This window comes from Macaca mulatta, chromosome 13 (genome assembly GCF_049350105.2).
Source record: "Macaca mulatta isolate MMU2019108-1 chromosome 13, T2T-MMU8v2.0, whole genome shotgun sequence".
NCBI lineage: Eukaryota > Metazoa > Chordata > Mammalia > Primates > Cercopithecidae > Macaca > Macaca mulatta.
In genome coordinates, this window is record NC_133418.1 from 97,743,538 (window position 1) to 97,771,471 (window position 27,934).

Below are 27,934 nucleotides of genomic sequence, written 5' to 3' on the forward strand. Positions count from 1 at the left end.
CCCATCTCGGCCTCCCAAAGTGCTGGGATTACAGGCTTGAGCCACTGCGCCCGGCCAATTTTTCTAAAAGAAAGCTCCGTTCTACTACACTCAGCATCAAGGGGCAGCTCAGCTGTTTATTAAGTCAGTAGAAAAATGACTGTACAGGTTTAAGGTGCAGGAATGAAGATAGGGCAGACTGGGCCCCAGCATCTGAGGCCCCACCCCCATGCCAGAGAGCTCCAATCCAGAGCCTGAAGTGTGGTCAGCACATGTGAGCTATCTGGATGTCCAAGAATATCTAAGTGTGCTGCCCCCGTAGGGGGCACTGGAATTCCTTGCCCAGCAGCTGGGCCTAAAGAGAAGAGGCTGAGGAAGCCAGGCCCTAGAAACGGCCCAGCACGGTGGCTAACAGAGCCATGCGGATGTACATGCCATTCTCAGCCTGGCGGAAGTAGGCTGCGCGGGGGTCCGAGTCCACTTCCACGCTGCAATAAAAAAAAAAGGAAGTTATCGTGCAGGCCATGGATGGCTTGTCCAGGACTAAGTCTCCTCCCCTCCACCAGACCCGAGGCAGTCTCCAACTCTGATGCTGCACCACCTTATCTCGTTGACACGGGGCATCGGGTGCATCACCACCATCTTCTTCTTGGCCCGGGTCATGATGTGGGGAGTGAGGATGAACTGGCCAAAGCACTGCAAGGCAGATGGGGTCCCCGTTAGTGCCTTGGGGTAGGAGTGGCTACAGAGGACACAAGTCTGGACTCCACTGTGGCCCCCTCCACATCCACATGCAGCTATGGCAACTAACGGACATGAGGTTTAATAGCTCTGACCCAGCCCTCAGCCCAGCCTTTCTGTCCTCATATCTGATGCCCTATGGCAGCAGCCCTGGCTTCTTCCTCAAGCCCAGCACTCACAGCTTCATACTCCTGGGTAGAGCCAAATCGTTCCTTCTGGATTCGAGTCATGTAAAGCACATCAGTGTCAGGCAGTGCCTCCTCAATGCTCTCGAATTCCTCCTGGAGGGTGAGGAGAGCCATGGTGGATGCAGCACTGGGCTCTGACTGCCCAACCCACGTCTCCATGGCCTCCAGGCTGGGCTGTGAGGGTCTCACCTGCTTGGTGCCGCGGGAGGCCACAAAGGCCCGCACAGTGGGTGGCATGCGCAGGCTGGGAGGTGCCACGTAGCGCAGGCTGACACGATACTGGGTGAGCAGGCAGGCCAGGGAATGTACTGTGCGTCCGTGCTTCAGGTCACCCACCATTGTGATCTAGGGGAGGAACCCAGTCACCACAGGGATCCCAGACTGGGTTCCCCCCCACCCCCCGCTACATCATTTCCAAGCTTTTAAAAGTCCCTGGAGCAGAATGAAGGCCTCCTTGATGCAGCTGTCCTGGACCAGGGTAACCACTTCCTGCCTCCCTCTCTAGATCGTCCCCTGGCAGGGCCCCAACCCCTGCCACCACCCTCACCGTCATGCCATTGACAGTTCCCAGCTCCTCACGGATGGTGAAGATGTCCAGCAGGGCCTGGGTGGGGTGCTCTCCGACCCCATCCCCAGCATTGATCACTGGCCTCCGGCAGTGCTTGGCGGCCAGCTGGAAAAAAGGGGAAAATCCTGTCTTTTGCAGCTCAGAGGCCCCCCAACTGTCAGTCCCACTCTTCCGGGGTCCCCTCACTCATCTGGCCCAACCTGAGACTTGCAGTCACAGAAAATGTGGGTAGAAGGGTTCTCAAGTCCCTGGGTCCAGCCTTCTTAACCCCATCTCAGTACCCAGGCTGGCCTCACCTCCACTGCTCCAGGCTGGGGGTGCCGGAGCACGACGACATCAGCATAGCAGCTCATGGTCTGCACGGAGTCAGCCAGGGATTCGCCCTTCTGGACAGACGATGTGGCTTCCGAGAAGCTGAGCACAGCACCTCCCAGCCGGGCCATGGCTGCTGCAAAGGAGCTGCTGGTCCGTGTGCTCACTTCATAGAACATGGAGGCCATGACCTTCCCCTGGGGAGAGAGCAAGGTGGAAGGTGCACGTATGTGTGTCCACCCTGGGGGAACCACAGGTGGGCACCACCACCCCAAGTGATATTTGAGGGACGCTGTGAGGACCCTTCTGCACCTAAACCTTCCCTGTGACCTGTCAGAGCCTTGACGTTTCCAACACTGGTGTCACTCTGAGCTAAAGGCTCTGCCTCCAGAAAACCACATCATTAAGTGTTTGAATGAGCCGGGGAAGGAGGACATACCCTAGCTCTCTCCTGTGATTGCAGCAGCCCAGACCAGAAGACCCCACTAGTGGGGTGATGGTCTCATGCTCAGGGCCTCCCAAGCCAGCTAAATCCTGCTTTGGGGAGGGAAAACGTGGGGGGAAGATCTACAGCAGCAGAGGGATGGACTAACATAAGGGAACAGGATGGCAGGGGTAAGACCCACTCTGACCACTGTGCAGCCCTGCCCTGATGCTGCCCAAGGGCAGGCAATGGCTTGGACCCTAGCCCCGGCCCTGATCCTGACCTTCAGGATGTCGAGGCTCCGCTCCTTCTGCACCATCATACGCAGTGTGTGTGCCACATTGAACAGGTGAGACATCTAAGAAAGAGCCCAAGTTAGCTAGAAAGGTCCTAGCCCCAGTTTTCCAAATCCTCAAAGCTCTGGGTGGTCCCATCCTCCCTGCCCCAGGCACCTGATCCTTGGTGAACTGCTGGACGGACAGGATATGTTGGCCCACTAATGAGTGCAGCAGGGGTGAGGTCTGGGGGTGCAGCAGGCCAGGGGTCCCCAGGTTCTGGGGAGATGCCTGTCTAGGTACTGGTGGTGGAGGGTAGCAGGTGCCATCAGGGGTTCCCATCAGCTCTGCAGTGAGGGATGGGGCAGAAGAGGCTGGTCAGAGGGTTCCTCCTACCAAGGCCGGATCAGAGGTCCCCGAGGTGAGTGTGTGTCAGGGTGGAGTCTCACCTGGCTCAGCCACCTTCCGAGAGGACTTCTCCTTCGGCTCCTCAGCTGCAAACAGGACAAGGGGACAGATATATATTTATATATATTTATGGCTGAGGTTTGGAAAGAAATCCCATATTCCCAGGAACTCTGAATCACAGTGTATGTGTTAAACCAATTCACAACACAGTAATATAGCAGGTTAGGGGAGGGCAGGGGACTGCAGCAGCTCTGGGGACAGACAGGTGGCTTCCATGGGGCTGTGTTGTATGGGAGCAGTGGTGCCCTCCCGGGGCTCTCCCAGTTGGCAAAGGCATCCTAGGCAAGAGGAACGGCCAGACTCACACCAACCAACAACCTGGATTTACCCCACGCTCTGCTGCCCCGTGGGATCCCAGCTCCTGGGCGGAGGAACACAGCTGCCCACAACAAAAAAGGGCATGTGAGAAGTTGTGAGATGCCTACTCACACTGGGAGACTTGTTTAGGCAAAGGACAGCACAGCAGATCAGACAAGGATAAAGGGATGGAGAGGAGGACGTGTAAGTAGAGAAAGGTGAGGCACTGGGAAGAAGTGGATCCTGTCCCTACACAGCCTCTGAGTCACCGGAAGTCCACTCTTACCTGGCAAACCTGGGTCGGAGGCTCGATGGATTCGGGGCGGCAGATGGAAGCGGCCATCAGGAAGCCCTGGGATGCCACGGCGGGGCCTTTCAGGTGTCTGGAGGGATAACAATGGCCCAGAGTTTTTTTTTTCTTTTTCTTTTGAGATGGAGTCTCGCTCTGTCGCTCAGGCTGGAGTGCAGTGGCGTGACCTTCTGGGTTCAAACAATTCTCCTACCTCAGCCTCCCAAGTAGCTGGGATTACAGACGTGCACCACCACGCCTGGCTAAATTTTGTATTTTTAGTAGAGATGGGATTTCACCATGTTGGCTAGGCTGGTCTTAAACTCCTGACCTCAGGTGATCCGCTGCCTTGGCCTCCCAAAGTGCTGAGATTAGAGGCATGAGCCACTGCATCTGGCCAGGCCCAGCGTTTTTAAAAAGTAATTGGCCCAGCCGGGTTAAGAGATCGGACCATCCTGGCTAAAACGGTGAAACCCCATCTCTACTAAAAATACAAAAAATTAGCCGGGTGTGGTGGCACACACCTATAGTCTCAGCTACTCAGGAGGCTGAGGCAGGAGAATCACCTGAACCCAAGAGGCGGAGGTTGCAGCAAGCTGAGATCGTGCCACTGCACTCCAGCCTGGGAGACAGAGCAAGACTCTGTCTCAAAAAGAAAAAAAAAAAAAGTAATTGACCCAACCCCACTTCAAATTCAGTCCCTCAAGAAAACCCCAACTGTTCCTGAACCACCAACAAAAATGTTCAAGTTGTTTATCCTGCCCTGGGACTAACACCTCCCAGCCCCCTAGCCCAGAAGTGTGGATACCGTGGTCATCTCACTGGTGGTAGGGGCTGAGGGTGGGAGCTGAGGAACAGCCCCCTGTGGCCACTTCCGTACATCCTGTCCATAGCCCGGGGGCACCAGAACCTGCAGGCAGAAGGCAGGGCACTCAGGAGGGAGCAGAGAGAACTCAGGTCCTAAAGGGGTAGATGTCAGCAAGGACAAAAAGCGCCTTGAGGGAGCTGTGCCCCCAACCCCTGGTCCAGGGCAGTGGTGCACATAGTGGGACAGTGTAGATGTGCTGGGTAGGGAAGAGATGAATGTGCTGTGGAAGAGGGCACTACTGAGATCAGGCAGGGGCTACTTGCGTACCTGCCCGTCGATATAGGCAACCTCCCCTCGTAGGACCACACGGCGGATGGTGCCCTTCACCTTCTGCCCTTCGAAAGGTGTCCAGTGGGCCTTGGAGAAGGGCATGTGGCTGGGGATTGTCCACTCATGCTCCAGATCCACCTGCCCAGAGGACATGGGTTATGCTAGGGAAAGGCTCCCCAGAGAACAGATCCTAGGGCTGGAGAGCTCCCCTCCTGCTCTGGGCCTCATCCCCACACCTCCACATAGGTGTCCTCCTGTGGCGGCAGGTGAAAGATGCGCCGAGGATTGTGGTGCAATCGCTGCAGTAGGTCGTCCAGGCTGAGCCGGCCCTCGCTTACAGCTGTCAGCAGTAGTGGCAGCATGGTCTCTAACCCTGGGAACCCAGGTGGGGGCCTGGACCCACACTTCTCCTCCAAGGTATGGGGAGCTGGGAGAAAGAAAGCCATTACCCTCAGGACCAATCACCTCCACGTCTGGGAAGTCACCCACACCCCAGGACTGCACTTCAACAACCTCCTTACACTCACTACCACTCCCGATGCTCATTTTTTCTGGGAACTGGAAATGAGGGCAATAGGACTGCTGCCATCTTCTGGAACCCCCACTTTTACCCATGTATTATTTCATTTGCAGTTTTACTCACTGGCTCATTGATTATTTCAACAAGTATTTATCAGGCACCTATCACAGACCAGGCACCCTAGAGGCTAGGGTCTCACACAGATCAAGACCCTGTCCTTGTAGAGTCCTGAGGCCTGGCCTGGTTCCCATTTTCTTGCTAGGGCTGTTCCACAAGCCCCACTGGGCAGAGGAGGTACATGCTGGATTCTCTCACCATGGTCTGAGGCAAAGCAGTCAATGACAGCCATGTTCTCCCACAGGGCTTCCACATCCTGGCGGGAGCCAAGCTCAGGCCGGACCTCCCCCTTCCCAGGCCCCAGGCGCTCCAGGTCATCATGGCTTAGGAACAGGTGGTGGGGAGCCACCTCGCAGGTCACCGGCAAGCCCCGTGCCTTTGCAGCTTTAATTAGCAGGATCTGAGGAACAATGGGAAGATTCAGAAGAGGCACCATCCATATGCCCTGCCCTACACAAAGTCCCATTGGCCAACATCCCTGCTTAAAAAATGATGATGTAGACCTGCAAGGGCGCTGGCTCGAGACCCTCCTCCCACTGGCTCGAGACTCTCCTCCAGCTGTCTCCTGCCCCCAAGGACTACCCTGACCTTTGGTGTTACTAGGAAAGCAACAGAGACAGCAGGAACTCTGGTATACTCTTACCTCCTCCTTCCGTGCCACGTGACATATGTGCACTGAGCGCTGAGTGAGCTGAGCCACCATGAGGACAGCAGCCAGAGTTTGCTGCTCTGCGTGAGCCACAATGGGGAGGTGAGAGGGCCATGTCTCGAAATGCTGGGAGCAGAAAGAACTGATGAGGAAGTGTGCAGAACTTTTTACTGTGCTCATCAGAGCCCAGAACCTCCAGGAGATACCCTGAATCCTCACTGCTAGGGGCCCACAAGCCAGGAGACACTGGGTGGTGGCCTCCTGCCACATGCACACTCCCTACCTCCATCCACTGGACCACGCTGTCCAGCCGCAGCTCAGAGAAGGTCTCATTGAGGTAAAGCTTCAGCCCAGCTGCAGACCCGGCCACGGTGCCCAACATTCCTGCATTTTCAGACGAGGCCCCAAGGAATAAGGCAAAGTCGCAGCGGGCACTAGCCTCTGCCAGCTGGAGAGGATACACAGAGGTAAGGCTCACTGGCACCCATGCCCACACAGGCTTGTCTGGCACCAGTGGCCTGGGCCCATGGGGAGGGGCAGAATGAAAAGGGCTCAGGGAAGCAAGGGTGGCTGGTGGGGGCATGTGGGTCTCCAATACCAGGAAGAGAGGTGCAGTGGCTCACCTTCTGGGCCAGGGCCAGAGCAGGGGCGTCAATGATGGGGGGCCGGGTATTAGGCATAGCACACACCATGGTGATACCCCCAGCCAGGGCAGCAGCTGTGCCTGAGGCAAAGTCCTCCTTATGTGTCCCACCTGGTTCCCGCAGGTGCACATGGACATCAATCAATCCTAGGATAAAATGAAAGCAGCAAGATTACAGGAAGATTCAGAAATAGGAAGGATAAGCTGGACGCGGTGGCTCACGCCTATAATCCTAGCACTTTGGGAAGCCGCGGCAGGTGGATCACCTGAGGTCAGGAGTTCGAGACCAACCTGACCAACATGGTGAAACCCCGTCTCTACCAAAAATACAAAAATTAGCCTGGCATGGTAGCACGCGCCTGTAATCTACTTGGGAGGCTGAGGCAGGAGAATCGCTTGAACCTGGGGGGCAGAAGTTGCAGTGAGCTGATATCGCACACCACTCCCTCTCAAACAAACAAACAAACAAACAAACAAAAAGGGATCCTCAGACAGGCCACTGTGGATCAAGGAATGAAAGACTGAGAAAGATTTTGGGGTCTTCACAGTCTGTGCAGTCCAGGACAGAGTGTGGACCCCCTAGCCATCCTTCACCACACTGAGGGCCTCTATGCCAGCGGCTGCCAGTGTCCAAAAGCCAAGTTCTCCCCAAAGACTTACCCGGCAGTCGCACAAGCTTTTGGGAGGTCATACAGTCAACATGCACCTTCAAAGGAGGGGCTGGCCCGATCTGGCCTAGGGCCTGCAAGTGGAAAGCAGTCAGCTTTGATTTAAGGGAAGGGTGATTCTGGGAGTTGTAGGGAGAGACGTAGGTTTTCCCATAAACCAGGCTCTGTACTCTCTATACCCACCGTCTCTCCCTCTGTAGCCACGAAGCTTTATTACTAGCATGACTGTTCCATACTCACTCCTCCGTCAACACCGGCAGTCTCTCCCTCCCAGCACGTGGGTCTAAGTTACCTCCACGAAGAGTTTGGTGCACTTGATATCGATGATTAGGGGCACAGAGAAGTCAGCGGCCAAGCGCCGGGTGCGGTAGCCCTTGGTGACAAAGGAAGACAGACGCCGGCCCCCAGCTCCACGCATGGACAGGTTAATCACCAGCTCAAAGTTTTTCTCAGCTAGCTGCTCCAGGATGCTCCGCTGTGGTGGGCACTCACCATCCACGGCCTCCTCAAAGTGCCAGTCCACAGCTGTTACCTGCCAACCAGGAGTCAAGGTCAAGGCCAAGCTGAGCCTGGCAGGGGTCAGGAAAGCTAACCTTAAGGGAGAGGAGCTGGCCGAGGAGCCCATGATGAGGAGACTGAGGATCCATAGGGTGGGGACCGAGGGCTGCCACTATTTGATATTGGCAAAGTATATTTCTTAACGGGAAAGATATCTACGCTAAGTAAATAGGTTACCAAGGACTAGGTGCAATATGAGCTCACACATATGTACACAGAAAATTCTGGAAGGAAAAATATCAGAATAGTGGTAGAGAGACTATAAGAGACTTTTCTCTTTGCTTCCTGTGTATTCTGCTTTCTACATGGAATATAGCTTATTAGTATAATGGTAATAATAAAAGCAGGGGAATAGGAGATAATCCTTTTTTTTTTTTTTTTTTTTTTGAGACAGCATCTCACTGTTTCCCAGGCTGGAGTGCAATGGTGCATTCACTGCACACTCACAGCTCACTGCAGCCTCTACCTCCTGGGCTCAAGAAAGTCTCCTGCCTTAACCTCCTGAGTATCTGGGACTACAGGCATATGCCACCATGCTCAGCCCAGATAATTCTTTGGTGCAGTATTTTCACCCCCTTGGGGAAGGGCAACAGTGGGGTAGGTTGCCAGAGTTCCTGTACCTTGACTCCATGCTCAGTGTAGAAGTCAGCTGTGCCGAGACTGGCATAGAGGCTGTAGCCCAGGCTCTCCAGTAGTCGCACAGTTGGGAGTAGCTCACTTTTGTTCTGAAACCAAACAGAAGGATGAAATTGTTTTCTTCCTGTCTTCCATTTCAAGGTCAGCCCTGGCTCGGGGAGCCACGGCCCTCGGGAAGTCCACATGGATTCTGGTACCTTATAGCTGCCAATGGTCAGCAGGATATTCTTCTTGGGGATCTTAAAGCCAGTGCTTAGCATGGCCTTGAGGTATGCCTCGCAGCGGCTCTCCCCAAAGCCGGCTACCTCGCCAGTACTGGTCATTTCCACACCCAACACCACGTCAGCACCCGCCAAGCGGGAGAAGGAGAACTGAGGCACCTAAAGGAGCAGGAGGGAAGAGAGAGGGCCAAGGTGTGAGGGGACCTCCTCCCTCACCAGCAGAGACGGACATGGTCCCCTGTTCTTGAGCTCATCTGAATGGCAGGGTCAGCTTGCCCTCTCTGTGTGCCCTACTGCTTTCCAAACATACTTGGGGTTGTCCCTCAGGTTCTGCTTAGGATGTGCCCTTGCAAATAAAAAACCTTACAAGCTCTGCAAATAAAAAACCTTAACCATCCTTCAAAACTCAATTCAAATAGCACCCCTTCTCTCAAGTCTTCCCAGATCACCCGTTTTGGAAGCAGCACCTCCTGTCTCTGAACTCCTGCAGCATTCTGTTTATAGGTCGAATATGTAGTTTTATCACAGCCTGTTCTATACCAAAGGTTTTTTGGGGATGCAACTTCTCTTCCCTCCTATTACCATAAAGTAAGCTCCTAAGGGACAATGACCACCTCATTACCCCCATGATCCGGCAACGCCTTGCAGTCGGTGCCTGGTTTACATGCTGATTGACAGCTCTGTGTGGTGAGTGACCTCTCTCCCGCTATTCTTCTGCTAACCCCAAGGGTTTCAATATTCCTTACCTTTACTCCCACGACTCCAGAACCAGTCATTAGCCCCACAGGTTCCACTTCTTCCCCCATGATGACCCGCGTGGCCAACGCTACTAGGTCCACGCCCAGTGTCTTGGAAACGAAGGGGAATGAGCGAGAGACCCGTACGTTGCATTCAATAACTTTCAGCTGGTCATCCTGGGGCAGAGAAGACTGGTCAGGCCTTCTGCAGGATGGCCTTGCTGACACTATCTATAGGCCTAGACTCTTCCTCTCAGTCACCAGTCTCTGGGGGAATCAGACTGAGCAGGGTTCAGGGTGACTAACTGTCATAAGCCCCAACACCATTAGCTCCAGCTATAGCCCCTTCCCTCAAGCTTCCCTGCCTACTTAGATGAAGGTAGGAGACAGTACAGGGTTTCATGGCACTGTGGCCCTTTAATTCTTTCCTTTAGCCTTATTACCTTGGCAATGAGCTGCAGATTGAAGGGTCCTGTGACCTGTAGCTCCTGGCCCACAGCATGCACAATGGCTTTGATCCGCTCCAGGGTTTTGGCAGTGATATCTTGTGGGGGGGTCACCAGCGTGGCATCACCTGAATGCACACCTGCATTCTCCACATGCTCAGAGATGGCGATGGCTGCCACCACACCATCAGAGGCCACAGCATCCACGTCAATCTCCTAGTGGGGGGACACAGACAGTGTGATGTACGGCCACTTTCTTCTCCCACTTACTCTAGGATTGTCTCTTCCTTTACCAAGCCCCACAGAGCCCACTGTTCCCAGCCCTGGTGCCTATGATTCTGCTGGACCAGAGAAGGAAGTCTCCTCCAGGGCTGGCAGCATGCCCTGAGAGACTTCGCTGTCTGCAGCCTCCCACCTTAGCCTCCTGGATGAACTTGGAGATGACCACAGGATGCTCTTTGGAGACGGCTGCTGCGCTGCTCAGAAAGCGCTCCAGGTCCCCATCCGTGTAGGCCACATTCATAGCAGCACCACTCAGCACATAGGAGGGGCGCACCACACAGGGGTACCCCACGGTCTGGCAGAACTGGCGAGCAGACTACAGGAGGCAGGGAGCTTAGCTGGGTTGTTCACACTCACCCCCAAGAATCATCCAGCCTCCAGGTATCCCACCAGGTCCCAGCCCACCTCGAGGTCACTGAGCTCCCTCCACTGAGGCTGGCTGATACCAATGGTGTCAAGGAGCCGGGAAAACTTGAAACGGTTCTCAGCTGAGTCGATGGCTTCAGGGGAGGTACCCAGCACCCGGCACTGCTGCCGATGCAACGCCATGGCCATGTTGTTGGGCAGCTGTCCACCCATGGATAGGATCACACCTTCAGGGTTCTCGAGCTCATAGATGTCCATCACCACCTACAGTGCAGGGGAAGAAACAAGCGGTGGCAGCAAAAGAGGGCAGGAATCTGAGCCTTCCTGCTCACTGCTTCCCTCAGCCCCCACCAAGTTTAAAAGAATCTTAGGTCAGCCAGCTGTTCGACTCGACCCTGGCCACCCAAGCTACCAGGAAGCCCCCATTCCCCCTCACCTCAAAAGAGATCTCATCAAAGTAGAGTCGATCACACATGTCATAGTCCGTGCTGACTGTCTCTGGGTTATAGTTCACCATGATGGTCTTATACCCCATCTGCAAGAGGGAGGGGAAGGGTACTTAGCAGTCAGGAAAATCATGGAGAAACTAAGCCAAAGCCCCTACTTCAGAGAGTGCCAGCACAGCTTCCTCTGAAAGAGCTGTACAGGACCCCTGCCTTGGGAGGGAAGGAGGTACAAAGTGTTGGGGAAGAGATTCATGCACCATGTGGGGCATGAGAGATGGCCTAAAAGGACCCCCGCCCCAAAGCTCTATGACCAAAGTAAGTGATGGCAATTAATAGGAAATGCCAGGATCAGTGCCAAGCAATTGCTAGAGATAAACAAAACAGCAAAGAAACTGGAATGAAAATGAACTCTCTGACCTTTCGGAGCTGCTGGATGCAGCCTACAGCACACCAGTCAAATTCAACACTGGAGCCAATACGGTAGACGCCAGAGCCAAGGACTAAGACATGAGGTGTTCGAAAGGTGAGGTCGTGGGTGGTGCCCCAGTATGTTAGGTACAGGTAATTTGTCTGGGCTGGCCATTCAGCTGCAACTGTGTCAATCTGTTTCACTGCCGGACAGATCCCCAGTTCCTGACGCAGCTTGCGAACAGCCAGCTCTGTGCTAAAATAGAAGAAGGGTCTGAAACACAGGCCCAGGGAGTAGGGTACAGACTGATAGACGGTTGAGACCCCAGGGCAGGGATGAGAGAAAATGTCCTTGGAACCAAGGTCAGAAGCCTCTAAAGCTCCCCACACTCTCCTTCCTCCTTCCCAAGGGTCCCTCACTGATACAAAGGTTCTGCCCCACATTTCTCAGCCGGAAGCTCTCATTGCCACCTCTGACCTCAGAACTGCAAGGGCAATCTGCTTGTCTGAGAAGCCAAGACACTTGGCCTGTTGCAGCAGGTCTGGGGGCAAAGGCTGTCCACGGTGTTGTTCTAGCAGCTGGGCATGTGTGATGATACGCTTCATTCGGTGCAGGAACCAGCGGTCGATGCGTGTGAGCTCATACAGGCGGTCCACCGAATAACCAGACCACAGAGCAGCTGCCACCACAAAAATCCGCTTATCTGTTGGAGTCTCCAACTCCTGATAGAAAGGGGGTAGACAGAGGGAAGCTACCGCCAGCCCATCTAAAAGCCTGAGCATGCGTAGCTGCCATTGTCTCAGGAAGGGGAAACTGTACACCAGAGCATAGGCTGTATAATTGCAAAAACCTGGATACCAATCCTGGGTCTACCTCTCACTGGCTATGTGGCTTTGAGTAATTTCTAGAACCTAAGTCTCAGTTTCCTCATCTGTAAAAACAAATCTAATAATACATCCTTGCGTGATAATGAGACATCTCAAAATTCTCAGCAAAGTGAAAACAAAGCAAATGTCCAATGATAACTGCTGCTAGTGTTACTGGTAACAAGCTCATGGTCTGGGGGCAATGAGAAGCAGGGTCTATTTTAGGGGTGTTACCAGGGGAGGGGAGCAACTTACCACATCGCTGACTGGTTTCACTGTGTGATCAAAGCCCACACAGTTCTCATCCACCATGCGCAGGGCCTTCTGGAAGGCCTCCTCAAATGAACGCCCAATGCCCATGACTTCACCTGGAAGAACAGAATGGAAGGACTGAAGGTGTGGAGGTGGAAAGGGTGGAAGGAGGGCACTGCCCATAATGCCTATGGTTTATAGTCAAGACTCTGGGGGATTCCCAAGGCAAATCACATGATGGTGGGATTCATGGTGTTTCACGATTAAGAAATCTTAATGGCCGGGCGTGGTGGCTCCCGCCTGTAATCCCAGCACTTTGGGAGGCCAAGGCAGGCGGATCACAAGGTCAGGAGGTTGAGACCATCCTGGCTAACATGGTGAAACCCCATATCTACTAAAAACACAAAGAAATTAGCCGGGCATGGTGGCGGGCACCTGTAGTCCCAGCTACTCGGGAGGCTGCGGCAAGAGAATGGTGTGAACCTAGGAGGCAGAGTTTGCAGTGAACAGAGATTGCACCACTGCACTCCAGCCTGGGGAACAAAGTGAGACTCCCTCTCAAACAAAACAAAACAAAACAAAACAAAATAAAACAAACAAAAAAAGAAATCTTAACTTATAGCTCTTTTCCCTGCCATTTTCATGGATAAGCTCAGGTTTTATGCTTATTAATGAATATAGAATCAATATGCCTAAAACGGGCATGGGGATACTGGAATATACCCCATATACTGGATACTAGAAGTTTATCACAGTGGCCCAAACCACTGATGGCTGTCCAGTTATTGGGCTTGATTTATTCACATAATGATAACACCATCTGGAATTCTTTAAAACTTTTTTAAAAAGTATAGATAATAGGAAGATGAGTCCTACTACTCATCCACGCAAAGTAAATCACATTTACAACCATCATTTTAGAGTTTCTCTTTCTGGACTTTTCTTCGTAGGTTTTTTTTTTTTTTTTGTAAGATGGAGTTTCACTCTTGTTGCACAGGCTGGAATGCAATGGCGCAGTCTCAACTCACTGCAACCTCTGCCTCCCGGGTTCAAGCGATTTTCCTGCCTCAGCCTCCTGAGTAGCTGGGATTACAGGTGCATGTCACCACGCCCGGCTAATTTTTGTATTTTTAGTAGAGACGGGATTTCACCATGTTGGACAAACTGGTCTCGAACTCCTGACCTCGTGACCCACCTGCATCGGCCTCCCAAAATGCTGGGATTATAGGCGTGAGCCACCGTGCTGGGCCCTTCATAGGTATGTTTTACATATGATCACAGCATACATATAATTTCCATCCTGTGTTTTTTCATCATACATTTTCCCACATTGCCACATGGCCTTATAAACACCAACTTAATTCTTTTATGAGATGGAGTTTCGCTCTTGTCACCCAGGCTGGAGTGCATTGGTGATCTCAGCTCAGTGTAACGCCTCCTGGGTTCAAGTGATTCTCCTGCCTCATCCTCCCAAATAACTGGGATTACAGGCATCCACCACCATGCCCGGCTAATTTTTGTATTTTTAGTACAGACAGGGTTTCACCATGTTGGCCAGGCTGGTCTCGAACTCCCAACCTCAGGTGATCCACCCATCTTGGCCTCCCAAAGTGCTGGGATTATAGGCGTGCACCACTGTGCCCGGCCTACACCAACTTAATTCTTATATGATTTGCCATAATTTAACTGCTAACTGAAGGACATTTAGCATTTTTTTTTTTCCTGAGACGTAGTCTCACTGTGTCACCCAGGCTGGAGTCTGTGGTGCAATCTCAGCTCACTGCAACCTCTGCCTCCCAGGTTCAAGCGATTCTCCTGCCTCAGCCTCCTGAGTAGCTGGGACTACAGGTGTGTGCCACCATGCCTGGCTAAGTTTTGTATATTTTTTAGAGATGGGGTTTCACCATATTGGCCAGGCTGGTCTCAAACTCCTGACCTCAGGATATGCCCACCTCAGCCTCCCAAAGTGCTGGGATTACAGGCGTGAGGCACTGCACTTGGCTCATTTAGCTTTTAAGTGTTTACAATTAGGCAGTCCTGGTGGCTCACACCTGTAATCCAACACTTTGAGAGGCTGAGGCAGAAGGATCACTTGAGGCAGATTGAGACCAGCTTGCACAATATAGTGAGACCTCCCTCTCTACAAAAAATAATTTAAAAAAAAAAAAAAATTAGCAGGGTGTGGTGGTATACACCTGTAGTCTCACTCCTCATGAGGATGGGGTGGGAGATTACTTAAGCCTAGGAGATGCAAGCAGCAGTGAGCTACAATCACACCAGTGCACTCCACCCTGACAGAATAAAACTCTGTATTTAAAAAAAAAGTTTTCATAATTATAAGTTAGGCTGTGATGTATTCTTTATTTTTTAAACAGACAGGGTTGGCTGGGCATGGTGGCACATGCCTGTAATCCCAGCACTTTGAGAGGCCAAGGCAGGCAGATCACGAGATCAAGAGATCAAAACCATCAATGTGGTGAAACCCCATCTCTACTAAAAATACAAAAATTAGCTGGGCATGGTGGTGCGTTCCTGTAGTCCTAGCTACTCAGGAGGCTGAGGCAGGAGAATCATTTTAACCCAGGAGGCGGAGGTTGCAGTGAGCCGAGATCGCGCCATTGCACTCCCACCTGGCGACAGAGGAAGACTCCGTCTAATAAAAGGAAAAAAAAAAAAGCCAGGCACAGTGGCTCACGCCTGTAATTCCAGCACTTTGGGAGGCCGAGGCGGGCGGATTATGAGGTCAGGAGATCGAGACCATCCTGGCTAACATGGTGAAATCCTGTCTCTACTAAAAATACAAAAAATTAGCCAGGCATGGTGATGGACGCCTGTAGTCCCAGCTACTCAGGACGCTGAGGCAGGAGAATGGTGTGAACCCAGGAGGCGGAGCTTGCAGTGAGCCGAGATCGTGCCACTGCACTCCAGCCTGGGTGACAGAGCAAGATTTCGTCTCAAAAAAAAAAAAAAAAAAAAAAAAGATAAAAGAGACAGGGTCTCGGCCAGGCACAGTGGCTCATGCCTATAATCCCAGCACTTTGGGAGGCCGAGGTAGGCAGATCAACCTGAGCATGGGCATTCAAGACCAGCCTGACCAACAGGGAGAAACCCTGTCTCTATTAAAAATACAAAATTAGCCATGCATAGTGGCACATGCTTGTAATCCCAGTGACTCGGGAGGCTGAGACAGGAGAATCGCTTGAACCCGGGAGGCAGAGGTTGTGGTGAGCTGAGATCACACCATTGCACTCCAGCCTGGGCAACAAGAGCGAAACTCCGTTTCAAACAAAAACAAAAACAAAAACAAAAACAAAAAAGACCCTGTTGCCCAGGCTGGAGTGCAGTGGTACAGTTACGGCTCACTGCAACCTTGAACTTGTGGGCTCAAGTGATCCTCCCACCTGAGCTTTCCAAAGTGCTGGGATTAATTATAGCCACCGTGCCTGGACTGGGTATGATGTTTTCTATTTTGGATAATCTCCTTAGGATACATTTCTAGAAATGTAGAGGCAATAGGTAACACAAATTTTACAGCCTTTGATAAGTACAAATAACTTTACAGAAGTCTGTGCTTTATCATACAAAGTTTAATCAACCTTCTAAGAAGTGGGCATAAACAGTATCTCATTTAACTAAATTTCTTTTTACTAATGACAGGAACCGTCTTTTCTCCAGGTTTGCTTATTGATTTCTTCTTCTGTAAAGTTTTGTTCATCTCCTCTGACCATTTACTCTAGGGGCTTAAGTATTTCTTACCAACTGTATTTTTCTATTTACAATTCTAACATTTACGTTTCTTTAAAAAAGTTTTAAGAACACTACGATGCTAACAGCAGTGTTAAGAAAGCAGATTGTGACTTATTTTGTTCGATTTCTTTGTAACTGTGGTTATAAGACCTTTTATTTTGAGATTTGTTAAAAAGGAGAAACCTAACACATGCATACACATATGCCTAGAAATGTATGCAGTCATAGACACATGGCCGAATTAATCAATCTCTGTAAGGCAAGATTACAGGTGACTATTGTTCTTTGGTTAAACTATCTTTTCTTGTTTTCCATGATTCATGTTTCTTACTTACTTGTATAATAAAAGTTACAAAAAGTTATCAAAGACCACATTCCAAGAATACTTGAATAGATACAAAACAATTAAATGTCTCATCTAGGAACCAATCTTTCATTGCCTATTTTCAATCCACTTCTTTTTGCCACAATTTAATTATGGCTTCATTCCCATGTTTATTCTAATTTTCATATAACAGAGATTCATCTCCAGAAGGAACAAATTGGCAGTCTTGCAGAATTTCTAAAAATTCTGAAATAATATCTGAGCTTAGACTTGTTTAAAGGCCACTACTGCTCTAAATGGAAAGCTGGAGCACCACAAAATGCTCTTATCTATCAGGCTGGTGGCACTCTGTCTGGTACATGTATATATATATATATATATATATATATTTTTTTTTTTTTTTTTGAGACTGAGTCTGGCTCTGTCGCCCAGGCTGGAGTGCAGTGGCCAGATCTCAGCTCACTGCAAGCTCTGCCTCCCGGGTTTACGCCATTCTCCTGCCTCAGCCTCCCGAGTAGCTGGGACCACAGGCGCCCGCCACCTCGCCCGGCTAGTTTTTTGTATTTTTTAGTAGAGATGGGGTTTCACCGTGTTAGCCAGGATGGTCTCGATCTCCTGACCTCGTGATCCGCCCGTCTCAGCCTCCCAAAGTGCTGGGATTACAGGCTTGAGCCACCGCGCCCGGCCTATACATGTATATTTTTGTTTTGGTTGAAATGTGTTAGAGTATGGTCTTAGGCAACTAAAGGGATACCACAAAGAAACATACTAACTCAATTCCAACATGCTCTGCCACTGCTGGGTACTGTTACAGCCATTCATCATTCACTAATAAATTTCCTTGTTACCAAAAAGGTCTATAATGCCCTGCTCTGATGTAAACATCATAATAAAAAAAATGTCATTTAGTGGCCAAAGCAGAAAGTGCCAGAGGAGGAGATACTGTAAAAATGAGATGAGGTAGTCTGGTGGCTTGCACCTATCCTGGAGATTCTGTATTCCAACACAGATTTCCAGATGCCTCCCCAACTCCTGACGAGGGCTATAATCTTAGTTTGAAATGTCTCAAGCACCTGCTCCTATAGGGGCTAAAAGACCACGCCAGGGAACTCGGACATTTGAGATTACTGGTCATGGGGGGCCCCATGGGGGTGCCCGGGGAATGAGTCTCACCAACGCTCTTCATGCAGCTCCCGATCTTTGTGCTGACTCGCAGGAACTTGCTAAGGTCCCATCGAGGAATCTTCACCACACAATAATCCAGGCTGGGTTCAAAGGCTGCTGTGCCCCCTGTCACAGAGTTCCTGGGGTCCAGCAGGTGGGATGCCAGAAGGACAGTGAAGGAAGTGTAAAGGGTGAGCTTCCAGATAGCTCTCTCCATTCCCACAAATATAGGCCAATGTCCTTTTCATCTTTCCTGTGCCATCAATATTTTCTTCAGCCCCCGACCCACTTCCCCACTGTGATTTCTCCCTCATCCTCGTACCTGAGCTCAGGCAAAGGGATGCCCAATGCTAGCTTGGCTGCCACATAAGCCAGTGGATAACCTGTGGCCTTACTGGCCAGGGCAGAGCTGCGAGAGAGCCTGGCATTCACTTCAATGATGTAATACTGCAAAGAAGGAGAATAAAGAAAAAAAGTCACCGGCCTAGAAGCCCGTCTAGCAGAGGTCTCAGAAAGGAGAGAAAATAAGCCCTCTCCAGAGGGATGGCTAGCAAAAGCACCCTCCCTAAGGCCCAACCCCAGTAAAGGAGATTCCAGCTTCTACTCCAGGGACTGTAAGGCCAAAAGACCTCAACTTCAAGTGCCAAAAATTATGCAAGCAGAGGGGGTAACAACCACACTATCAGCTCCAGAGCCTAAAGCTTACCTGCTCAGACTCAGGGTTCAAGGCATACTGCACATTGCACTCCCCAACAATTCCCAGGTGCTGGGTCACCTTGATAGCCGTCTGCCTGAGGAGCTGGTACTCCCTGTCATTCAGTGTCTGGCTAGGGGCCACCACTATGGACTCACCGGTGTGGATGCCCAATGGGTCCAAGTTCTCCATGTTACACACCTGTGAAGGAGGGTGCCATGGAGGTCACTGCCAAGCAGAGTCAGGAGAGGCAGAAGGCTGCACTCCAGGGTCCTGTTACCTCTGGGGCTGCACCTAACCTGGGTCTGAGGGACATAGAACTCTCAAAGACCTTAGCCCAGGCCTCTGCTCTTCCAAAAGCTCATCCTGCCTGACATGACTCCCACCCTTCCCCCATTTACTCACCGTGACACAGTTTCCATAGGCATCTCTCACCACCTCGTACTCAATCTCCTTCCATCCCTTCAGAGACTTGTCTACTAGCACTTGGCTGGTATGGGCAAAAGCTGAGGCCACGAGACCAGAGAGCTCCTCCCTGTTAGAGGCAAAGCCAGAGCCCAGGCCACCCAGGGCAAAGGCTGAACGCACCAGCACAGGGTACCCCAGCCGTTCAGCAGCTGCCTGGGCCTGCAAGGAGTGGAAGAGATGAACAAACAGGTTATTCCCCGCTGCCCAAGGTGTGCTTGACCCACAGAAAAAACGATATGAAGAAAATAGGTCGGGCGCGGTGGCTCAAGCCTGTAATCCCAGCACTTTGGGAGGCCGAGACGGGCAGATCACGAGGTCAGGAGTTCGAGACCATCCTGGCTAACACGGTGAAACCCCGTCTCTATTAAAAAATACAAAAAACTAGCCGGGCGAGGTGGTGGGCACCTGTAGTCCCGGCTACTCGGGAGGCTGAGGCAGGAGAATGGCGTAAAAACCCGGGAGGCGGAGCTTGCAGTGAGCTGAGATCCGGCCACTGCACTCCACCCTGGGCGACATAGCGAGACTCCGTCTCAAAAAAAAAAAAAGAAAATAACACAGCCAGGCACAGTGGCTCACGCCTATAATCCCAGCACTTTGGGAGGCCGAGGAGGGTGGATCACCTGAGGTCAGGAGTTCGAGACCAGCCTGACCAACATGGAGAAACCCCATCTCTACTAAAAATACAAAATTAGCCAGGCACAGTGGCGCATGCCTGTAATCCCAGCTACTCAGGAGGCTGAGGCAGAAGAGTCGCTTGAATCTGGGAGGCAGAGGTTGCAGTGAGCCGAGATCGCACCACTGTACTCCAGCCTGGGCAACAAGAGTGAAACTCTGTCTCAAAAAAAAAGTAAATAACACTACCAAAGAAAACACCACCATTCTTCCTTTACCCAAACACCCCTCCAACCTGTTCAAGAGAATTTGCTGCCTCGCTGGGGGCCACATGCTCTCCGATCTCTGCCATTCTGGCAGCAAAGGCCCGTCGATCCTCAGTCAGCTCAATGGTCTCTACTGGTGTGCCCAGGACCCGGACCCCATACCGAGCCAGCACCCCGGCCTTGGTCAGCTCTACACCACAGTTCAGAGCAGTCTGGCCCCCAAAAGTCAGTAACACACCATCAGGGCGTTCATTACGTATCACCTGAGGACAGAGAGGGGAGTTACAGGCATCAGAACCTTGTGGGTAGAGAGGCAATCAAAGAAGTTTAATAATGCAGCGTGACCACTGGGCCCCCTGCCCAGTCCTCTTTTCATTCCAGCCTTGCCCCAGTCATACCTGGGTTACATAGTGAGGTGTTATAGGAAGAAAATAGACCTTGTCGGCCAGCCCCTGGGAGGTCTGCACTGTGGCAATATTGGGGTTGATCAGCAATGTCTGGATGTTTTCCTCCTTCAGGGCCTTAATTGCCTAAAAGGACAAGAATGGCATCTCAGCCTCTGCTGAAGAAGCAAGAATGCAAACAGCCTTAGGGCAGCATTCTCCTCTTCTTTCCCTCCCTGTACTCTTGGCCCCTAATAATTGACTTCTATTTCTTACCACATCTCTCTGTACATTCCCCAAATCTGATTCATTTCCTCCCTACAACCTCAGCCCTTCTCCTTAAGACTGTTTCCATTCTTGAGGCTCACACACCCAGAAGGGTGGGGAGGGGGATGCCTCACCTGAGAGCCCGAGTAGTCAAACTCTCCAGCTTGGCCAATGGAGAGGCCCCCTGAGCCCAGGATGAGAACCTTTCGTGGTGGTGGAAGCCCAGAGCTGGGAGTGGGAATCCCAGGGGAACAGAGGCGCTCAGTCAGCCGCTCTCTAACTGTGGAAGCAAAGAAGGTCATAGAGCTGAGCTGGACCCAAGAGGTCAACTGGATTAGCTCCCTCACGTTCAGAAGAGTCCAGAGCAAATTACGCATCTAATGAGTAGCAGAGGGAGGACCAGAATCCAGGACCCTGGAGTTCCTTTCAACAGAAGCTTAAACGGTATCTTGGGTTGGCTGCCACCCACCCCCAATCCCCTTAACCTCCCAGACATCTAGGAGTTGCCCAGGGTATGTCCACCTTATGCCCATCCTGGAGCCAACCCTGTTCTTAGGTCCACAACCCAGTTCTACTCAGGATCTTACCTGTCTGGCCCCCAGGATTCCCAGCTGTGGCCTCTTTCACAGTTTCCAGAAAGATATCGAAAAGCAGTTCCATATCTGAAGGGCCAGCTTGGTGCTCTGGGTGAAACTGGACACTGTTAAAGAGATTGCATCATGAAAGCCATCATGGTCCCTGGCATGACACTGGCAACCTCGGAGGTGGGTAGTGGGAAGGAGGACTGCCGTGCTTTACTTTTCCATCATCAAGCGCCATAGGGCTTCAAAGTTGCAAAGAACTAGTCAACTAGGCTCACCTGAAGAAGGGCAAGCTGTTGTGTACAATGCCTTCATTGGAACCATCATTGGCGTTGGTGAAGAGAGGAGCCCAGTCTGCTGGCAGTGAGTCTGTCTCCACAGCAAACCCATGGTTCTGGGATGTCAGAAAGCAGCGCCCAGAGCCCACCAACAAGCAGGGCTGGTTATGGCCTCGGTTCCCATATCTGGAGGTAGAAGCATGCTGAGTCACAGGCCTCACTCACCCTCTCTTCACTACTGAACCTATCCCAGCTCTCACTGATCTCCTGTTCTCAGTAGCCCCGCTCCTGTTTCTGTTTTTTTTTTTTGTTTTTTTGAGACGGAGTCTCCCTCTGTTGCCCAGGCCGGAGGGCAATGGCACAATCTCGGCACACCGCAACCTCCACCTCCCAGGTTCAAGCAATTCTCCTGCCTCAGCCTCCAGAGTAGCTGGAATTACAGGTGCATGCCACCATGCCCGGCCAATTTTTGTATTTTCAGTAGAGACAGGGTTTCACCATGTTGGCTAGGCTGGTCTTGAACTCCTGACCTCAGGTGATCCGCCCACCTTGGCCTCCCAAAGTGCTGGGATTACAGGCATGAGCCACCTCACCTGGAACCTCCCGCTCCTATTTCAACAAGAATAAATGCCAACTCTCTTCTCATTCCTGAGACACCCCACCCCTCATACCACAAGTATGGGCCCCTTCTGCTCCCCACAAGTCCCACCTCATCTTGTAAGTCTTGGCCCCAATGGCTAAGGCCAATAGTTGGTGTCCCAGGCAGATCCCAAAGACAGGTCGAGGATTAGGCTCAGATAAAACACAGCTCAGCATGGATACGACACTGGGATAGGAGGCAGGGTCACCAGGCCCATTACTTAAGAAGAGACCCTCATACTCTGGAGTGGGCAGAAAAGATGACATCAAAATCAGTATTTCAGTTACAGGAGGCACACCTGTGGCCCCTCAACCCATGAGAGTGTAAGTCCCAATGTCTACCTTCTTCACTGCAACTCATACTCATTGGACCAAGGGATAGATCTTCCACCCAAGCTGTTTGTCTGAGGCCCTGAACAGGCCCCAGCTACTCACCTTGGCTGTCTAGTGCATGGTCCCAGGGTACCACAGTGACCTCAGCCCCACGCCGGCAGAGGCATCGGATCTGATTATACTTGAGGCCACAGTCCAAAGCAAGGATCCGAGGGGCACCCCCTGTATTGAATACCCGTGGAGTCTGAGAAATAAAGGAATAAAGGGCAACAGTTAGCAGCTGTGCTCAGTGGGTGTAAGATATGCCTGCACCAACTCTTACTTTCAAAGCCTCCTTTGATTCTCTCCTGTGTTTACCCCCCAGTTGTGGGCAGAATATAACTACTGTGCTAGAGCTTGCAACACTCTCCCACTCTACCTCTGTACCTTAATGGAGACCTCTGGTACCAGGGGGCGGGCATTGGGGTCCAAGAATGGCAGGGATGAAGGTTCTGTTCCATTCTGGACCAGCTTCCCCAGCAGAGACCCTTGTTCCCGCAACTTCTTGGTCAGCTCCCGAGTGTCTACTCCTGTCAAAATAGCACAGTCTTAGGGATCACACTCCCCCAACTCAGTCATCTGTGAGGTCAGACTTCCAGAAGCACTTCCATTCCAGAGCCCTAGTCACACACAGCTGTTCTATGTGCATCAAAATCCTGGGCTATTGTGACAGAAGTATACTACCATGAAGCATTCCTGCCGAAAATATCACATCAGAATTGGACAACTCTAAATATATCCATTTATAGAAAATAAAATCAAGGGAAAAAAAGAATACGCCAAGTAACACTACAGGAATGTAACCAAGTGCAGACTATGGGATACTAGATACAGGAAAAAGACCTGTTTTCAAATAGCTTACAAGGTCCACAGATTAAGAGACTTATCAACCAAATGCAACGCATGAATCCTGTTTACAGCAAGATTCAAATAAACAGAAAAAAAAAAATTAGCGGAAATTTTAAACATTGTCTGGACACTTGTATTGGGGAATTATTAATTTTTTTAGTGTATGATGTTATTATAGTCATGTTTTTTAAAGATTCCTTTTGCATAGATGTTGAACTATTTGTAGATGAAATGATATGATGTCTGAGATTTGCTTCAAAATAATCCAGTGGTGGTGATGAAATAAGATTAGCCCTGACCTGATGATTATGGAAGCTGGGAGTTCCTTTCTGTGTTGGAAATTTTCCTTCTGAGTGACAGTTCAATTCTTTCCCCCAGCCCAACTCCAATCTAAATCTTCCAACTATCATAGTCTTAGTCAGGTCCCAGCAGACTACAGAAACTTGATTCTTTCCATCCAGGCATGCTGTGCTCTGTCCAGATATGCCCATGCTTGCCACCATACCTTGCAAACCAGGGATGCCATGCTGCTGCAGCCACTCATGCAGGGTGCACGTGGCACTCCAGTGGCTGGGAGTAGGACAGCACTCTCCCACCACCAGTCCTGCTACGTGGATGCCCGAGGATTCAAACCACTGTAGATGGAAAGATTGTGAGAAGCCTCAGGCCAAGTTATTTTTTTACAGCATTTTCCCCATTGTGTGGCCACAGACCCTATATTCAGCCACACTGAATGGCCTTCAATATACCAAGCTTTTGGTGCTTTTGCATAGATATTTCCATTTACCAAAAATGCTCTCTTCTATATGAAACACAACCCACAGGCCCAGGGTACCCAGTTGGTCACTGAAAATGACACTTTCCTTTCTATTTATTTATTTATTTTTTTTGAGATGGAGTCTCACTTGTCGCCCAGGCTGGAGTGCAGTGGTGAGATCTCAGTTCACTGCAACCTCTGCCGCCCAGATTCAAGCAATTCTCCTGTTTCAGCCTCCCGAGTAGGTGGGACTACAGGCGCCCGCCACCATGCCCGGCTAATTTTTTGTATTTTTAATAGAGACGAGGGTTTCACCATGTCAGCCAGGACGGTCTCAGATCTCCTGATCTTGTGATCTGCCCGCCTCCGCCTCCCAAAGTGCTGGGATTACAGGAGCCACCACACCTAGCCATTCCTTTTTTCCTCTTTGAGGCAGGGTCTTGCTGTTACCCAGGCTGGAGTGCAGAGTGCAGTGGTGCAAACACACAGTTCACTGCAGCCTCAATCTCCTGGGCTCAAGTGATTCTCCCACCTCAGACTCCCGAGTAGCTGGGAAAACAGGTGTGGATCATCGCACCTGGCTAATTTTTTGAATTTTTTTGTAGTGACAGGATCTCACCATGGTGCCAGGTTGCTCTCAAATTCCTGGGCTCAAGTGATCCTCCCACCTCAGCCTCCCAAAGTGCTGGGATTACAAGTCATGAGCTACACGCCCCACCTCTTTCTTCCTTTATCTAAAACTGAAATCACAAATCCCTTCTCTGTGAAGCCCCTCCCACTCACCCAATACAGCTTATGCCTCCATCTTAGAGCTCTCTTAATATTTTATTTCCTCTCTTGCTATTTACATGGTATTATGAATATGTATGTGTCTTTGTCACGAAACAGAACTCAAGAGCAAGGCACATGGTGTCAGTCAGACATTTATTGAGGTGCAGGCATTGCAGAAGATGCTGAGAAAAGAGCAATGAACAAAAAAAGATGAGGTTCCTGTCTTCATGTTTATTTCTGATGTAGGGAGCCAGAAAACAAGGTAACACTCATATAAATATTCATTATATAGTGTGATTAAAAACTGAATAAGATAGGGAGGTACAAAATACAATACCAAATGAAAAACAAAGGTTCAGGGCACAATACTAAGCATGCCCCCCAAACTTCATTTGGGATTACTTTTAAAAAAGGCGGGGCAGGCCGGGCGCGGTGGCTCAAGCCTGTAATCCCAGCACTTTGGGAGGCCGAGACGGGCAGATCACGAGGTCAGGAGATAGAGACCATCCTGGCTAACACAGTGAAACCCCGTCTCTACTAAAAATACAAAAACTTAGCCGGGCGAGGTGGCAGGCGCCTGTAGTCCCAGCTACTCGGGAGGCTGAGCCAGGAGAATGGCGTGAACCCGGGAGGCGGAGCTTGCAGTGAGCTGAGATCCGGCCACTGCACTCCAGCCTGGGTGACAGAGCGAGACTCCGTCTCAAAAAAAAAAAAAAAAAAAGGCGGGCCATGGTGGCTCACGCCTGTAATCCCAGCACTTTGGGAGGCCAAGGTGGGCGGATCACCTGAGGTCGGGAGTTCAAGACCAGCCTGATCAACGTGGAGAAACCCTGTCTCTAATAAAAATACAAAATTAGCTGGGCGTGGTGTCCCACGCCTGTAATCCCAGCTACTCGGGAGGTTGAGGCAGGAGAATAGCTTGAACCCGGGAGGCGGAGGTTGCAGTGAGCCGAGATTGCGCCATTGCACTCCAATCTGGGCAATAAGAGCAAAACTCTATCTCAAAAAAAAATACAAATTTAAAAAATTAAATAAAAAAAGATAATATACCAGCCTGGGCAATGTGACAAAACCCTGTCTCTACAAAAAATACAAAAAAAGTAGCCAGGCATGGTGCCAGGTGCCTGTAGTCCCAGCTACTTGGGAGGTTGAGGTGGGAGGACTGCTTGAGCTCAGGCGACAGAGGCTGCAGTGAGCCATGATTATGCCGCTGCACTCCAGCCTGGGTGACAAAGTGAGACCTTGTCCGCCCCCCCCACCCAAAAAAACAAAAACATGTTACTCAATAAACTCAATAGATAAGCGTTTAATAGCTACACAGAAACAGAAAGTTTAAGTGGGAGGGATCAGCATATTTAAACTGCATTCAGCTGGGTGATGAAGAGTTTAAGGAACCTGCATTCTGAGACTGTCCAGGGATCTGAAGGATAGTTTGGCAGAACCCTCCCTGGCCAGGTGGAGTAATCCATTTATATCTGTGAGTGGCTCCAAGAGGCCTTTCCCATCCTGGTACTAATAGGGCCTCAATTTTGTAGTTTTATAAACTCAAATTTTGTCAGTGTGCCTAGAGTTGACAAAGGTGATGACTGACATAGGTTAACCAAATTCACAAGACACTGCACTATCAACTAGAATGCAGTGTATTTATAGGTTTGTGATGAACCTATAAATTCCTTTCCAGGAATAATAATATGTATGTCCTCTATCCGGAGCTCTCTTTCCCCAGTGTCAGGGTGGCTGGGAAGGCAAATTAAGAATTAAAGGCTTAGACACCTGCAACGAGGCCAAACAAATTTTGAGAACTACTACTCTAGGCCAGATTGACTTCCTCTATTACCTTAATTACTATATGTTGGGTTTTTTTAATGCTTGAACTGTCAGAGGGCAACTTAGTTTCCAAATTTCAGAGGTGAAGGAATAGGGGAAATCTCAATGTAGGAAGAAACTCAGTTTTCTCACCTAGAGGTAAGAACACAACTGAAAAGCAGAAAATCAGGCAAGGCCATGTCAGTAGGTCTAGAAAATGATAATATCACTGGTTTTGTAGGTAAACTGGCACTTAATGTCACTGCGAAGAATGTGACCCTAATTTCCAGTCTCTTTCCACTGATTTATGTAGTCCTAAAAAGCACTGCTCCCGTCTGACTCTGCTGCTAAAAAAAACCTTCAATGGATCCTTTACCAAATTAAGCTGACTCTGCTTTGGCTTCAAGTCCCTCCATGCCTACTGTATCTAACTTATCTGCAGGCTTTTTTCTCATGACTTCTGCATTCCTAACAAATTGGACAAGGCTGTTTCCCTTACACCTCTTTTACATTCCTTGATCCACGCCTTCACTACATACAGAATGCTTTCAACTATGCCTAGAGCCTTGATGCCCTTAACAAAGACGATAGCTTTTCCCTCTGAGGCCTCCAACACTCTGTGCCTCCCAAGGTACTTAACAACCCCTGCCTAACTACAATTAGTAGTAGTCTCAGTCCTTGACTTATTACTTCAGTGGGTATGTTTTCTGCACGATGCCCAGCGGGGTGTCAACATCTCCTACTTCACTAATAGTTAACAATTACTGATTTGAAAGGAATGTAGAGAAAGCACTGGGTGTGGCTACCTTGCAGAGACCGAACTCATCCATTTCATCTGGGGGGATGCCATAGTTGCCGATCAGAGGATACGTGAGCACTAAGATCTGTGCCTTGTAGGAGGGGTCAGTGAGGGCCTCAGGGTAGCCGACCATGCCGGTTTGAAACACTGCAAGAAAGAGGCAGGGCTGGGCTCCGGCAGGGCACCCTTCGGAACACTCCCCGCGCGACGAGCACACCCCAGTGGAGGCTGCCTTGGTCGCGAGGGGTTTACGGCGCTGGGGCCCATGGGCACCGAATCGGGGGAGGGGGTGTGCTGGCGGGAAAATGGCGGGGTCTGGACGGGGAAGGTTGGGAGGAGAGGCGCATCAGAGCGTGGGATAAGGTCTGCAGCCTAACCGGGCTTGCTTACCCACTTCCCCGGCAGTCGACACGGCGGCCCCAAAGGGCTGGCCCCGCAGGACCGACCCGTCTTCCAACACTAGGGCCGCCATGGGAAGGGAGCTCAGAGGCGGGGGCGAGTACGGAGAAGCGGGAAGGACTGCAAACTCCACTGGAACCACGTGAGGACGGCGCGCCGGAGTCGGTCCACGTGGCTAACGGCGCGCGGCGCTGGGGAGAAGCCGGGCGCGGCAGCCCAGGAGCCTCCGGCGCGCTTGGCGGCGGCAGAGACTGCGGCGGCG

The 27,934-nt window shown here is 50.9% G+C and overlaps 1 protein-coding gene and 1 long non-coding RNA gene across 7 annotated transcripts; one reads left to right on the forward strand and one right to left on the reverse strand.

Annotated features, from left to right (window-relative positions):
• Positions 1 to 90: 90 nt before the first annotated feature.
• Positions 91 to 27,925, reverse strand: CAD (carbamoyl-phosphate synthetase 2, aspartate transcarbamylase, and dihydroorotase). 6 transcript variants are annotated; one of them, XM_015111952.3, is made up of 45 exons: positions 27,664 to 27,925; positions 27,281 to 27,420; positions 23,646 to 23,775; positions 22,679 to 22,821; positions 22,355 to 22,496; positions 21,990 to 22,161; positions 21,281 to 21,466; positions 21,009 to 21,121; positions 20,556 to 20,701; positions 20,170 to 20,301; positions 19,801 to 20,034; positions 18,831 to 19,052; positions 18,438 to 18,626; positions 18,054 to 18,178; positions 17,741 to 17,871; positions 12,499 to 12,611; positions 11,855 to 12,099; positions 11,386 to 11,632; positions 10,959 to 11,057; positions 10,562 to 10,786; positions 10,290 to 10,472; positions 9,872 to 10,090; positions 9,438 to 9,605; positions 8,668 to 8,850; positions 8,455 to 8,559; positions 7,569 to 7,808; positions 7,269 to 7,350; positions 6,589 to 6,755; positions 6,249 to 6,413; positions 5,960 to 6,091; positions 5,515 to 5,716; positions 4,916 to 5,106; positions 4,677 to 4,817; positions 4,350 to 4,451; positions 3,539 to 3,635; positions 3,284 to 3,334; positions 2,937 to 2,981; positions 2,665 to 2,834; positions 2,496 to 2,570; positions 1,773 to 1,985; positions 1,456 to 1,581; positions 1,098 to 1,253; positions 900 to 1,001; positions 581 to 675; positions 91 to 467 (listed from the first exon to the last, which is right to left on the reverse strand). In XM_015111952.3, the coding sequence occupies exons 1-45, from the start codon at positions 27,743 to 27,745 to the stop codon at positions 365 to 367; spliced, it is 6,729 nt and encodes a 2,242-aa protein (XP_014967438.1). In that variant the 5' UTR covers positions 27,746 to 27,925; the 3' UTR covers positions 91 to 364. The 6 variants fall into 6 exon arrangements, 4 of the variants coding, with proteins under 4 accessions (XP_014967438.1, XP_077815988.1, XP_014967439.1 ...); XR_013402928.1 differs by lacking the exon at positions 1,456 to 1,581 and having other exon boundaries at positions 1,098 to 1,152; positions 1,923 to 1,985; XM_077959862.1 differs by lacking the exon at positions 3,284 to 3,334 and having other exon boundaries at positions 12,499 to 12,605.
• LOC144333854 (uncharacterized) lies at positions 23,997 to 27,913 on the forward strand. The gene is made up of 2 exons (XR_013402949.1): positions 23,997 to 24,142; positions 25,822 to 27,913. It is a non-coding gene; the product is annotated as an uncharacterized LOC144333854 (long non-coding RNA).
• Positions 27,926 to 27,934: the final 9 nt, after the last annotated feature.